This window comes from Myiozetetes cayanensis, unplaced genomic scaffold (genome assembly GCF_022539395.1).
Source record: "Myiozetetes cayanensis isolate MyiCay16 unplaced genomic scaffold, myiCay2020 scf4, whole genome shotgun sequence".
In the NCBI taxonomy this organism is placed as follows: domain Eukaryota; kingdom Metazoa; phylum Chordata; class Aves; order Passeriformes; family Tyrannidae; genus Myiozetetes; species Myiozetetes cayanensis.
In genome coordinates, this window is record NW_026087631.1 from 20470463 (window position 1) to 20483466 (window position 13004).

The 13004-nt window shown below is 38.3% G+C and overlaps 1 protein-coding gene across 3 annotated transcripts in view; it reads left to right on the forward strand.

The window, feature by feature from the left end:
* Positions 1 to 13004, forward strand: part of RORB (RAR related orphan receptor B) — a 140214-nt gene that overhangs the window by 109682 nt on the left and 17528 nt on the right. For all 3 annotated transcript variants that reach the window (XM_050329313.1, XM_050329315.1, XM_050329316.1), the window contains exon 5: positions 11802 to 11923. In XM_050329313.1, the coding sequence (XP_050185270.1) occupies positions 11802 to 11923 (122 nt within the window). The remainder of the gene's footprint in view (positions 1 to 11801; positions 11924 to 13004) is intronic.

The window sequence follows — 13004 nt, forward strand, 5'->3', positions numbered from 1 at the left end:
CATTTCCAGTCCAGCTCCTTTTTCCTTAAAGAGAGGTATTTTTGTCCTTAACTCAAGGCATTTTGTTGGAGACTCAATATGGAGTTGGGTGTGCAGAACACAAAGTAGGTCAGGTGCAGTGACCAGATGAGTTGGGCAGGCTCTTTCTCTATCTGTCCAGCTGTCCCTGGGTGACATGATCCAAGTGTGTTCCATCAGCCAGTGATGCTGCCAGCAAGGGAGACACCCATGTCCTGAGGGTGCATGCTGCCAGGGACCTCACAGAATGGTCCTGTTTCTCCCTGCCCATCTGAGAAGGCAGAAATTTCTCATATCATGGGGATTTCAAACTGTGAGATGAAATCTATTTGTTGTATCAAAAGCAGGAATTTGGTCATTTGCAGAGTGACTTTCTCCTCACACAAGTGACAGAGGTCAGCTGGTGTTGGGAAATTCTAAAGTGAGAAGGGAGCTCCTGTTCCTGATAGCAGTGCTTCTCCCAAGTGTTATTTTAAATTAGCATGTATTAAAGGTTTATTTTTAGTCTTGATGAAATAAAGACCATATAGTTTAAATATATGTGCATAATATTATCTGTCACTGAGCTGAACATTGCATTTTCCTCACTAAAGATTTGGCTCCAACCTTGGTCTGTAGAAGTTATTCAAAAGGCTTCCCTGCCCTAACTACAGTTGAGATTAGCAGCCTATGATTTCTTAGAGACAAGATAAAACTATTAGCAAATACTGTTTCAGAGAAAAAAATTGGGTAAGGCTTCACTTCAGGTCAAATTGAGGAATGCCTTATTGCTGTGTATATTTAGGTAGTTAGTAAGGCACCACTAGAGCATAAAGGAGGTCACATAGCCCGGCCTCTATAGTTACAGAAAAATGTGGGTTTACAAATATTTACATGATGTTTCTTCGACATCAGGGCTATTTGAAGGTACCAGTAGCTTGGAGAGCTTCTATTTCTACCGAAATTAAATTAAGGTTGGTGAGCTTGGGTTTGATCTTCTCTTTTCCCAGCCCCTCTGACTCTGCTCTGTTATGTATGTCTTAGGGACAGACACCTATATGAACTGGAAGAGGCACCACCTGCCCTACACCATAACGCACAGCTCTTTTGACCCAGACACTTGACTGGAAAATGACAATAAAGGAAAACCTTAAAATTTATTAAAGATTGACTCAGGATAGGTATGTTGAAGACAAGTCCTCTTTAAAACTGCAATTGACACTCTGTGCATATGTAATTTAGTCTTAATTTAGCTGGGAGAATACATTCATCTCAGAACCACAGTGAACAACTTTATATTGTGTAAAGTTATTTAATTTCCACTGCTGGAATATCAAGCAGGAGCTTAGCATTTAGTTATTTCACTGTCTCAACCTGAAGGGAGCTCTTCACCTGTAAACATTCTCAACTCCTCTGCTGAGGACTGGTTTGAAAGTTATTCCTCACCTTTCTCCTTTCAGCAGAAATCTTCCCATTAACTTTAAAAGAGTTTAGTTTGTTCCTCCATGCCTATACTGCTCATGAGTTTCCACAAAACGGTATGTTACATATGCAATATATATGTCAGCATCAGACTGATGTCTTAAAAAGTCTGCTGGGCTCTGCTTTTGAAAGTTGTGAAAGCACTTCTCCAATGATGAGCATTTCCTATTATTATTCTTTAACTCCCTTCTCTTTATCTTCTGGGTTTGTTCCCTGTGCCAGATCAAGTGTTAAGGGATAGGTTACTGAACACTTATTCATCAGTTAGATGCTCTTTAAAGGGACACTCAAAATGCAATGATCTTTGTAACTAAAATCCATACCTAAAGTGACATTAGCAGCAATGTTTTATGTTCCCTTTACAAAGCCACCACCCACCACGCAGTGAAACATGATGTTTTTGTGACTGTAGTCCTGTGTAATGTTCTTTCACCTCTTTTTCTAGGCCTTAGTTTAATATCTCTTCTACCAATCTGACAGTAAAAAGTTGCAGGGCTGTTGTCGACACCCTGACAGCTGTACTTGAGAGGAGCAATGTTGCCACCTAGTGAGCATTTAAGATGTGCAGCGTGTGCGTTTCTGCGCACATACCTTGCGGGCACTGTATCTTACCAGCATTACCTATTTAAAAATGACAATCAGAATAAATTAGTATTTCAGTTCTGTACTCATTTCAGTTCATGTGACAAAACTTAGAACTTCTACTTGTTTTACAAATTAATTAAAAATGTGCATAAAATGGTACTAAAAACAATTTTAAAGCATCACAGTATAGTTCTTTCAAGTGAGCACATTTCTAATCCATTAAAGTAATTGTACAAAATTACTCCTTTTCTGCAAAGAAAAGAATGTTTTCTTGCATGACCAAGCTTGACAAAATATGTTCATTCCATTGAAAATAAAAAAAAAAAATTAAAAATCAACCATTTGTAGCAGTCAAGATACGTAAAATTACACATCATATATCTCATATGTTACCCTATACCATGGCAATATTCTTAGAAATAATACTGTGCTGTGAATATTGTCAGATTAGAAATCACACTAAAAAACCAACATAAATCTAATGGTATAAAGAAAGAGCACTAAGTCATGCTTTTTCTGCCGGTTGTAAGAATAGCCTTTTGGCTGATTCTCTGTTGTATGCTTTGGAGCAGAAATTTCAATAGCAGAAGAAATGGTAACAGGTTTTCTGCAAGAAACCCTCAAAAAAAGAAGGCTGGAGCAAATGTCAGAGCACAGAAGGCCTGGAAGATAGGAAGGAAGTGTGGTGTTGTCCAGGGTTGTCTCACTCACAACCTGCAAGGAGGCAAACTGCAGATGAAAATCAAGAGGTCAAGGCAGTGATGCTTTAGGAATCACTGTAGTATATGGAAGTGGCATGCTATCTGCCAAAATTACTTGGTTTGAATTAGTGATTATATGTTGCTTTCTTCTTCATGTGAGTAAGCTCTTTATTGGTTTAGTGTCAATGCTCCCTGTCCTTAATGTTAGTGTATGGTGTTTCAGGGCAGTCAGCACTAACAGTGTGCATACTTGTACTTTCTGAGAACTTAATCTGGCGTCTATAGTGCATTTCTTTGTCATTCTAAACAACATTAATTGATCATTCCTTAATCCACAGGCACAAGGAAGCCAACCAAAGTTTGAGTTTACACATTTTTTTTTCTTTTCCCAGTACCCATGCAACATCCTAAGTTTGACTTCCCAAGGCTGTAGTTCACTGTTCACCTTCTGTCTGGTAGACTTCATCACTCACTTCATGCTTTTCACTGCTTTCCACTTTGTTCCTGAGAATAGTGTAATTCTGCTTGGTTTGCGTTTTGTGATGCTGTTCCCAGCTCCATAGGTAATGATGTCTTTCTTCAGTCCACTCAATTTCATATTTTATTTCATAGAACAGCAACAATTATTTTATACAAAAGTGAAAAGATACGAGAAAAAGTTGAAGTGAAATGCATGGAAGAGGAACATAGATGTGTGTAGTGGAAAAATTCAGTGCTACAAGATGTAGGGCTCAGACAAATGCTAAAATTGATTATCAGAATACAGATTTTACAGTGCATTAATATTGCACAGATCAAAGTCACATGTAAATGGGAATAGTTAAAGCAAGATATTAAGGCATGGAGCCCTGTCTTGTGTTCCTTTTTGACTGGATGAATATTTTTTCTTTTGGTCTTGCATTGCTTATGGTAATCAAATTGTTTCACTTTCTGGCACTATACGCTAACACCATTTCAATAAAACTTATTTGCCAAACTACAGGAAGATAGAATAATTGTTGAATATTTTATTATTACTTTTTAAAACATTACTATAGATAGACTGGTTAAATCTTTACAAAAAGTGACTTTTAAGCCTGTAACAGTGAAACAAGCACTAAAAGATACATTAACCTCTTCTGGTCTTTTGAAGACTATGACAGGGCAAACCCTTCCAGTCCTGGTTTAAACCCATTAATATTCCAGTTATTCCACACATATTTCTAGGTTTAATAGAAAACAATTTCCACTCCAAGTAATGTTTACTTAATTGTAAAAAATGAAACCACTTTCTTGTTTCAGAACAGTCTCAATTTCAATATAAAGATCCCTTTGTGTGAGCTGTGCTAGAAGAAGCTAGGAAACAGATCATCTCAATAAATATTTTATAATTATATGGTGCCTTTAGAGTCCATGTTCCATAAGCTCAAGTTATTGCCTTGGTTAGTAGTGCCAATTAAGTGATTTCTAATTAGTACAAAATATATGTTTTTTACTAAATTGGCTAAGACCTGGGAGAAGTATTATTAAGTAGAGACCTTTTAGCATTTATAAAAAATCCTCTAGGATTTAAAAGAGTTCTGTGTCCATTCTCTAGGTTCATTAAGATAAAGACTTTCAATTGTACTGGCATTTCTAGTAATTTATTAGTGAATAAATTATTTTTAGAAAGAATTTTTAGAAAGGCAAATGAAACACTGATTTACTTTGAAGGAGAGAGAGGACATAGACAATTCACAGACATAACATTTACTCTTCATGACAGTAACCGTCGAATAACTTGAACATAGGGAAGGATTATTCACAAACTAGTTTTAGCACTCCTAGTCTCATATGAGTGGTTTTGTGTTTCATACCATCTTCTTAGGCTGCATATTTTATAGTACTACAAATTTATTAAACAAATAGGGGTTATGAAACTTGCTAATATGTTTATAATAATTTTGAAAGGGAAATACTCTGTGCATGATAAGAGCTGAGAATGCCAAGGAGAGACAAAAAATGTAATGAGCTTTTACAACCACTTTTAAGAAAAAATGTTCCTATTCTTCTGTGGAAAAAAAAGTTCAGACTTTTCAGCCAGTTAATTTAAAAATTTGGGACCTATTATTCATGTTTGATAGCAAACACAAGACATACTTTTACTTTATTACCTGTGCTGCTGCCTCTACAACTGTCAACGAATTTTTTGATGTAATCTGTGCAATTAAACCAGTTTTCAAAATTTTTAATTTTGCAGTCTTAATGCCCTTGAGTCAGGGTGCAGAATAACATCGATCCAATGCTATGTTGGCAGTTTTTTGGGTCTTAAAACAGAGATTTTATTTAGAATACTTGGCTAGAGTTTTGATAGTTGTACAAATTGATATGCATGCTTACAGCAGTCAGCCAAAGCTGTGGTGTTATTGCAGCATTAATTCAAAGTGGATCCCTGTGAGAGCTCAACTTAGGATATAAGCTGAGATGAGCTCTTAGCTACCCAACTGGATCCTAAGGGTAAGTGGCAAATTAAAGATTCATTATTCATTTTAATTGAAGAAGATTATCAGTGTTTTAGGAAGCACACTTCAAAGTTCTTCATTTCCCTGTGCAAAAGAAGGGAACGCTGAGAAGAAACTGGAGCTTCTCCTGAGAAAAGAGAGACAAATGAAAGAACTAAGGAGCCTGTCGGAAGCAAATACTGCCAAGTGCTGTTGATAATTTCTGCTTAACAGGCAAATTTTACAGTTGGTGAATGTTGTGTGCAGTCCGTGGATTGCATCCATCCCCACCAGCATTGGACTTGACCTCAAGTTGGAGGTTTTTCTCAGTATTCTACATTTCTAAATATTGCAAGGAAATGCATGAAAAAGGCAGGACTGACTTATCAGTTGACAATAGATCCCCGTGGGTCTGCACTATGCTGATTTTGGTTGTTGCTATCTAGGTTGCAGTGTTTGGTTTTCTCTATGTATTTTGGATTTCAGCAATTCCTACACTGCTGACGCAATAAATGTTTGAGCAATTGTAATTTTTTTGAGAATGTCTTTTGTGAGGTAACTGCTGAAATCTAAAATAAAAAAGTACAATGGGAGGGTGGGAGGAAGAAAAATCAAACCAAAACCAAATAAACAGCAGAGTAGCCAAAACTGGAAACAGAAAGGGTCATTTATTATTCCAGAAGTGGTGAGATGTAATCCTAAATTCGTGTGAGAGGTATATAGCACTTTTGCAGTCTTTCTGTCTGCCCAATCCTTCTGTCAGGGCTGTCCAGTGCTTCCTTAGCTGCTGGTCCCCTCCTATGAAAGGAAGCAGTAATGTCAGACACTTGGGTTCTAACAAGTTTTAGAGAGGAAACTACTTAAGAGGCAAAGGGCAACCTCAGCGAAAGGCAGAAACTGCAACCAGTCCCATGTTCACCCCAAAAGGCGGTGGCTCCTGACCAATCAAACTGACCAGACTACACATTCATGGTGCCTATTACCCACCCAGACATCGGGAATGGAAGGCCATTTCTTTTGCTGAAATGGCACTGTTCTCTTTGTGGTCCTTCTCAACTTCCTGGTATACAATTTTCAATTTTCAGCTGCTTCTGGACATCTACTACTATGCATTAGACCTTTTTTTTTTTTTTTTTTTAATGCTGCATTGCAAAATCCCATTTAAATTATCTCCCTATTCATCTGGTACCTTTCAGGTCCTCGCTAGCAGTACCCCAGCTGCTGTGACAGGAAGGGCAGCACTCCCCCAGCTGCAGGGAGTGGGGGCCAGCCTGACCTCTCAGAATTCTGCTCTCCAGCCATGCCAACCAACACCATCTGGGTTTCCTTGCCACCCCTAAGAAGAGATGAGTCTCTACAGCTAGAATAGTGGGCCATTGTAGAAAGTCAGACAGATATATACAGGACAGGAATGAGGTTCAACAAGGCCAAGTGCTGGGTCCTGCACTTTGGCCACAACAACCACATGCAGCGCTACAGGCTGGGGATGGAAGGCCGAACATGAGCCCAGGTAGCCAGGAAGGCCAATGGCATCCTGGCCTGGATCAGGAACAGTGTGGCCAGCAGGAGCAGGGAAGTGATCCTTCCCCTGTACTCAGCACTGGTGAGGCCACACCTCAAGTATTGTGTCCAGTTCTGGGCCCCTCAGTTCAGGAAGAATAGAGGTGCTGGAGCAGCTCCAAAGAAGGGCAGTGAAGCTGATGAAGGGTCTAGAGCACAAGTCCTGTGAGGAGAGGCTGAGTGAACTGGGGTTGTTTAGCCTGGAGAGGAGAAGGCTCAGAGGAGGCCCTATCGCTCTTTGCAACTTCCCGAAAGGAGGTTGTAGCCTGGTGGGGATCAGTCTCTTCTCCCAAGCAACAAGCAATAGAACAAGAGGTACAGTCTAAAGCTACACAAGAGGAAGTTTAGGTTAGACATTAGGAAGAAGTTCTTTACAGAAAGAGTGACTGGACATTGGAATGGGCTCCACCAGGGAGGTGGTGAAGTCACTGTCCCTGAAGGTTGTTAAGAAGAGACTGAATATGTCACTTATTGCCATGGCACAGTTAATGAGGTGGTTAAAGGTCAAAGATTGGACTTAGTGATCTCAGAGGTCTATTCCAACCTAGGTGATCTTGTGATTCTGTGGTTATTCCATGGTGCATTTTGTTTGCGTGCTTCTGATTTTTCAAGACCTCATATTAGTTATAACTACTGACTGTTTTCTTGATTGAGTAAGTTGTTTCTGGAGGCAAATACTTTTTTTCTGGATTTTATTTTTAATGAAGCACAGCGTTTGCACAAAAAGTGTCTGCTTTCTAAAAAAACTTTCAAGGTACCAATATTAAGAAATCTTCAAATTTAGAGCCAATCTACCTAATGCAAATGCTTCCATACCCTAGTGCATGCCAGAGTTTGGGCACGGGGAGCATTATTTTCTGTGGACTATGTTTTCCAGAAAGAGTCAATCTACCAGGATGTGGTGTGAATTTCAGATTCCCTGTTATCATTTAATATCAAGTTATCATGATGGACGGTAGGAGGTTTAACCCTAATGTAATAAACCCGGTATAGAGGCAAAAGGGGAGGAGTAAAGCACCTAATCAGCATTTATGTCTGCATTTTGTGTCAGATGAGCTTTACAAATTCTGCAATTTACAGGCTAGAGTTGTTATACTTCTGGTGGTGTACGGAGGCTTAGGCATTCTTTCCATTAGAATTACTAATTTTCACTCAATAGTTGCAGCAGTTGGTGCCTAGAAAATAAAATGTTGCTGACTTTGATTCTCACACCTCTGTGGTCAGAATCATCTCTTTTGTTTTCCTTTTCAAACAGCAAACCTTGCAAACCTGCTTTAGCTTATGTAAATGGAAGCTGAAGCATTTCAAGGAGACATGAAGTTCACATTGGAGTCACACAAATGGAATTGCCTTGTGTAGTCCTTGCAGCCCATCCAAACAGGATTGCTAGTTGTGTACATGCAGTTTTTCAGTGAAAGAGAACCTTTGAAATCTATGGCCTAAGATTTTTGAAAGCAAAATAAACTAAGAGTCAAGACTGATAGGTGAAGTCACTGTAATAGACTCTAGCCTGGAAAAGAGGAGACACATAGCTGTTGATTATCTCCCCAGCAGGGTACCTTCACAGGCTTGAGGCCACAGCCTCTTCATCCAGGCAATCTCTTTCCTTCCACTGTGTGTAGATGTTTGCTTGCTTTATTCATTGTCCATTTCTTTCTAGTTCTGCTAAAGGAATTAATCTGTTGAAGTCACTGGTCAGCAACTTTCAGAGCTACCAGGTCTCACAGAAATTTATCATATTTTGGGTACAGCACAGTACCTGTGACCAGACAGGTTTACATTACACGTCAGTACATTATTCCCAGTGGTTTAGGAATGTCTTTCTGCATGGGATTTGCCAAGACATGTACTGATTCCAACTTCATTGGCAAAAAGATGCTAAAATCTGAAAATGTGAGAAAAAAAGATGTCTATGGTCTGTGAAACCCTTTGAGAGTGACTTTCTTGGTTCTGCCTGCATGGGATCTTCTGTTGCTGGACCATCTGAGAAGCCAAGACAAGCTTATACTTATTTTACTTTTTGCATCATACCAGCTGTGCCACCTAGTGCATGATGTATTTGCGTGAAGCTCCTTCGGGGGACTTTAGCATGGAGTGTAAGCAAGCAGGCTCCTCTGCTGCTTAGGCTGAATGAGCAGTTCCCTCGTTCTCTTAGACCCAGTGTACCCTTTCCATCACACACTCAATATTGCTTAGCCTGTGGCACAAGAGTTTCGAGTCTGTCTTGCACCTGATTCCTCTTCTGATGTCAACATTCAGAGCTGCTGCTTGCTGTGATTGCTCCAGGCCTTTGCAGATCTAAGCAGGTTTTAATGTCAGATCAACATAAGCGCAAGAACGTAAGGAAAAGATGTATGAGGGTAAACACAGAATGCCATCCTACAAAACCCTGAAGAGTTTCTGAGTTCTTTGTTCCTAAGGTAAATACGTGAATGGTAGGAAATAGGAATGAAGCTGAGGAGCTTTGCAGTAATGGAAACCTTTAATAAAGTATGTTTTGAAGTCAGTGAAATCAAAAGGTCTTGTTTTCAGATTGTTGGCATAGGTCACCTTATCTGATTCAGAATCTGTCTATGCAGTAATGTGAAATTATTACATTATTACATATGAAATGCTTACATTTATTGTAAGCATTTTCTCTATGCCAAGAGTGTGAATAGCCTCACAAATTGTAGCTTGTGTAACAAATTGTGAGGCTGGGAGAGCTGGGCTAAGAAGCACAAGAGAGAAAAAGACCAGACAGTGGCTGCAGAGAGCAAAAATCCTTCACCTTTGGGACTGCAGAATTGTAATGCAAGTTGAAATGTTGCTCCTATGCTGTTTCTTTAGATACAAGGCCTAAATGTTCCTCTAATCATATCTGAGTTCTCTCCAGTCAAATCCTTCTGGAAACATAATTGACAAAAAATATAGCTTGAGTTGAACTTCTGCAATTGGGTTTACAATAGCTAAGGATGTTTCCAGAAAGACAATGTACTTAAAATGTAAATAGAACAATCTGGGGGCAAAGTTCTGAATTTTGATCTTTCTAAAAAAGGTAGGTTTTGCTTGCATTTCTTGTTTAAAGAAATGCAAATAAACCTCTGTTCATCCTTTTTAAAAATTGTTTAAAATCATAATCCATTTATTCCAAGATGCCCATTTATCTCTTAAGATTTTTATTATGAAAGGCAACAGCTTATTATCATGTGTTAAGAGTTGCATTCAACCTTCCATAAAAGAACAGTGGGTAGATCACTGTACTAACTAATATACACTCTTGGTTATCTTTATACCTGAGTCAATTCTTCCATCAGGAAACCTAAAGATAGTGTTGACCTTTAACGGGATACCTGTACAGATTCTATTGAGCGGGTTTTATTTTTCTATACAAACCTACAACTCATTTATGTTTTCTTCACCACCTTTCCACTGAGTCTCAGCTTATTAACTGTGACAGTAGCACAGGCATCTGTCCTTTGAATAACACTCCTATAGCAGTGTTTACAGAGAGCCTATACATGTTTACATTCTTTCTTCAGCTTTTCTTCTAGCTGACGTTTTTAAATTCAGTCAATATTTGTCCAAAGAGACAGTCTTTTTTTGGAACTCCAAGCTCCAGATCCATACACTCTGTGCAAACTGTTGAGGATGTGAACAAGTAAATGATGGCATACTTAGTTCTTTCTACTTCCCATGCTCAGGTTTGGTTAATGCATTGCCAGTGTTCTTTCCTTTTTTTGACAAATGTTTTCTGTGCAATGCCAATTCTGCTACAGGGGCTTCAGTTCACTTCTGTGCCTTTGCCTTTGTTCCTTTGTTTGAAAGTTTTTTGGCTCAAGCAATGTCTTCAGGCTGAAGCACTGAGCTTCATTAGACATGTAGGCCCAAAGTCACAAAGTAGGAAATAATCAATTTTCTATAACATGTTTTATCAAGACATTTCAACTTCCAGTGTTAATGAATTCATACTGCAGGTTTTGTGAAAACTTTTTAAGCCACTCAAATGGCTTAAAGGGCAAAGGTATACTTTAAAATACTTCCCTAAGAAGTTTACTCCTTGTTTCAGTGTGTTTCCAGGGCAGCACTGAATGCTTCCCTCTCTGCTTGCATCTTGCAATTCGTGTTGTGAAGTAGTTTCTAAGGCTGCTGTTTCAGGACAACTTTAAGGTAACTTAGTGCTGTATATGAGATCTATGTCCCATATCTCTCCTTCTAAAACCCAAGATATTAGTTTTAATTTTCACCCATTACTAAAACCAGTCTCCATGTTCTCACTTATCAAACTAAATCAGAAATTGATCCAGCTGAAAATTACCATGGGAAAAAAGATACTTGTTTCCTGTTTCTTTATGAGTCATCCCAAGGTAATGCTAATGTCTATGTCAAGTTTGAGCAGTCAGTCAATTTCTGTGAGACCTGGCAGCTCTGAAAGTTGCTGACCACTGACTTCAACAGATTAATTCCTTTAGCAGAACTAGAAAGAAATGGACAATGAATAAAGCAAGCAAATATCTACACAAAGTGGGAGGAGAGAGATTACCTGGTTGAAGAGGCTGTGGCCTCAAGCCTGTGAAGGTACCCTGCTGGGGTGATAATCAACAGCTATGTTCTTCATCTCCTCCAACCTAAAAGAGTCTAACAGATACTGCACAGGCATAAGGCAGACAAAAGTGCCTGGGTAACCAAATGGCAAAAAAATGTCCAATTGACATTTATTTAAACACCTTAAAAAAAAATCACCTTCTGAATGAAGATTCTGTATAGTTTAACAGGAATGATTTACTACTGTGATGATCCACTGATCCACTGTGTACAGATCCACTGTTTATCAAGATCATTTGGCTTGGCGTACTGAAACACTTTGCAAAAATCATCTTCATAAATTAAAAAAAAAAAAAAAAAAAAAAATAGGAGAAAGGCAGCATTGGAAAGAAAAGATTAATTTTGTTTGTGTGCATTTTCCAACAATTTCAATGTTTTCAACATTGTGCTGTTGCAAAATCACCGTTCACTTTTTTTATTCTCCTCTTCACAGATCGAATTGCACAGAATATCATTAAATCTCATTTGGAGACATGTCAATATACAATGGAGGAATTACATCAACTAGCGTGGCAGACCCACACATATGAAGAAATTAAGGTTTATCAGAGCAAGGTACAGTCCCGTAATATGCTTTTTCTTCTACTTGAAATTGTTTACAGTGTAATTTATTTAGCAAGAATACACTAATGAGTTTCATATAAGTCAAAATAGGCTTCTAAATATCTCTGAGGAACTGGTTACTGAAAGCAAAGGAGTGTCACTTCAGAGAAAGAAGCAGCAGTTTTCCAGCATATTGGCATATTTGTGTTGAAGCTTATGTACGGTCATGGAATCCAGTTTTCCATTTTTGTTATAACAGATCTAAAACTTATGCAGAGATCCAGTTGACTTTAATGTGATCATGACTGGATTCGTTGTTTTAAGGATTTTAAGAAAATAAGACAATATAACTTTGTTTCCTTATAATATAAAAACCATATCTGCTTTTTATGTAAATAACAAAAAATCTGTCACTTATATACAATAGATAATGACAAACTGAAAGTAATCCTTAAATTGCACCTATTCAAGATTGGGTGGAAAAATCATCTCATTGCACTACAATTTTGTTCTTCCTCTGCGATTCTCAGGTCAAGTTCAGCCTGTTTTCCACTGGTACCTCTTCAGATGTAGTCCAGTCAACAGAAATCTCTGTGCCTCTTGCACTATTTTCATTAGCAGTCTTTGGTCAGAGTTCAGTTGGCATGTTATGTGGTGCCATGTCATGTCAGAGACAGAGATTCCAGCTTGTTCTTTGAAATCTGAGGATCTATGGAGAGTTAGCAGGAACAAAAGAACATCCATTTATGTTTACATGCTTGTGTGTGCAAGGGAAAAATTATTATCAAGGAATCAAATTTTTATGTAATCCATTTTCAGATGGCAATGCTATTTTAATTATATATTACTTCACCGAGCAAAAATATTCTTTTGAATAACTTAATATCATTGTGCCACTTCTTACCTAAGCGTACTCTGGGATGGTTACATTTTTTGTGCTGCTATCCTGCACAAAAGCCAAAGTTAGAATGACATTTTAGCATGGGGAAATGCATTCTGATCCTTTGAAGAGGAAATGCCAGAGTTCAGATGATGGTGCAATCAACTTGTAAAACAACCTTCTAATGAAAAATGCTGGGTACATTGAGAAGCA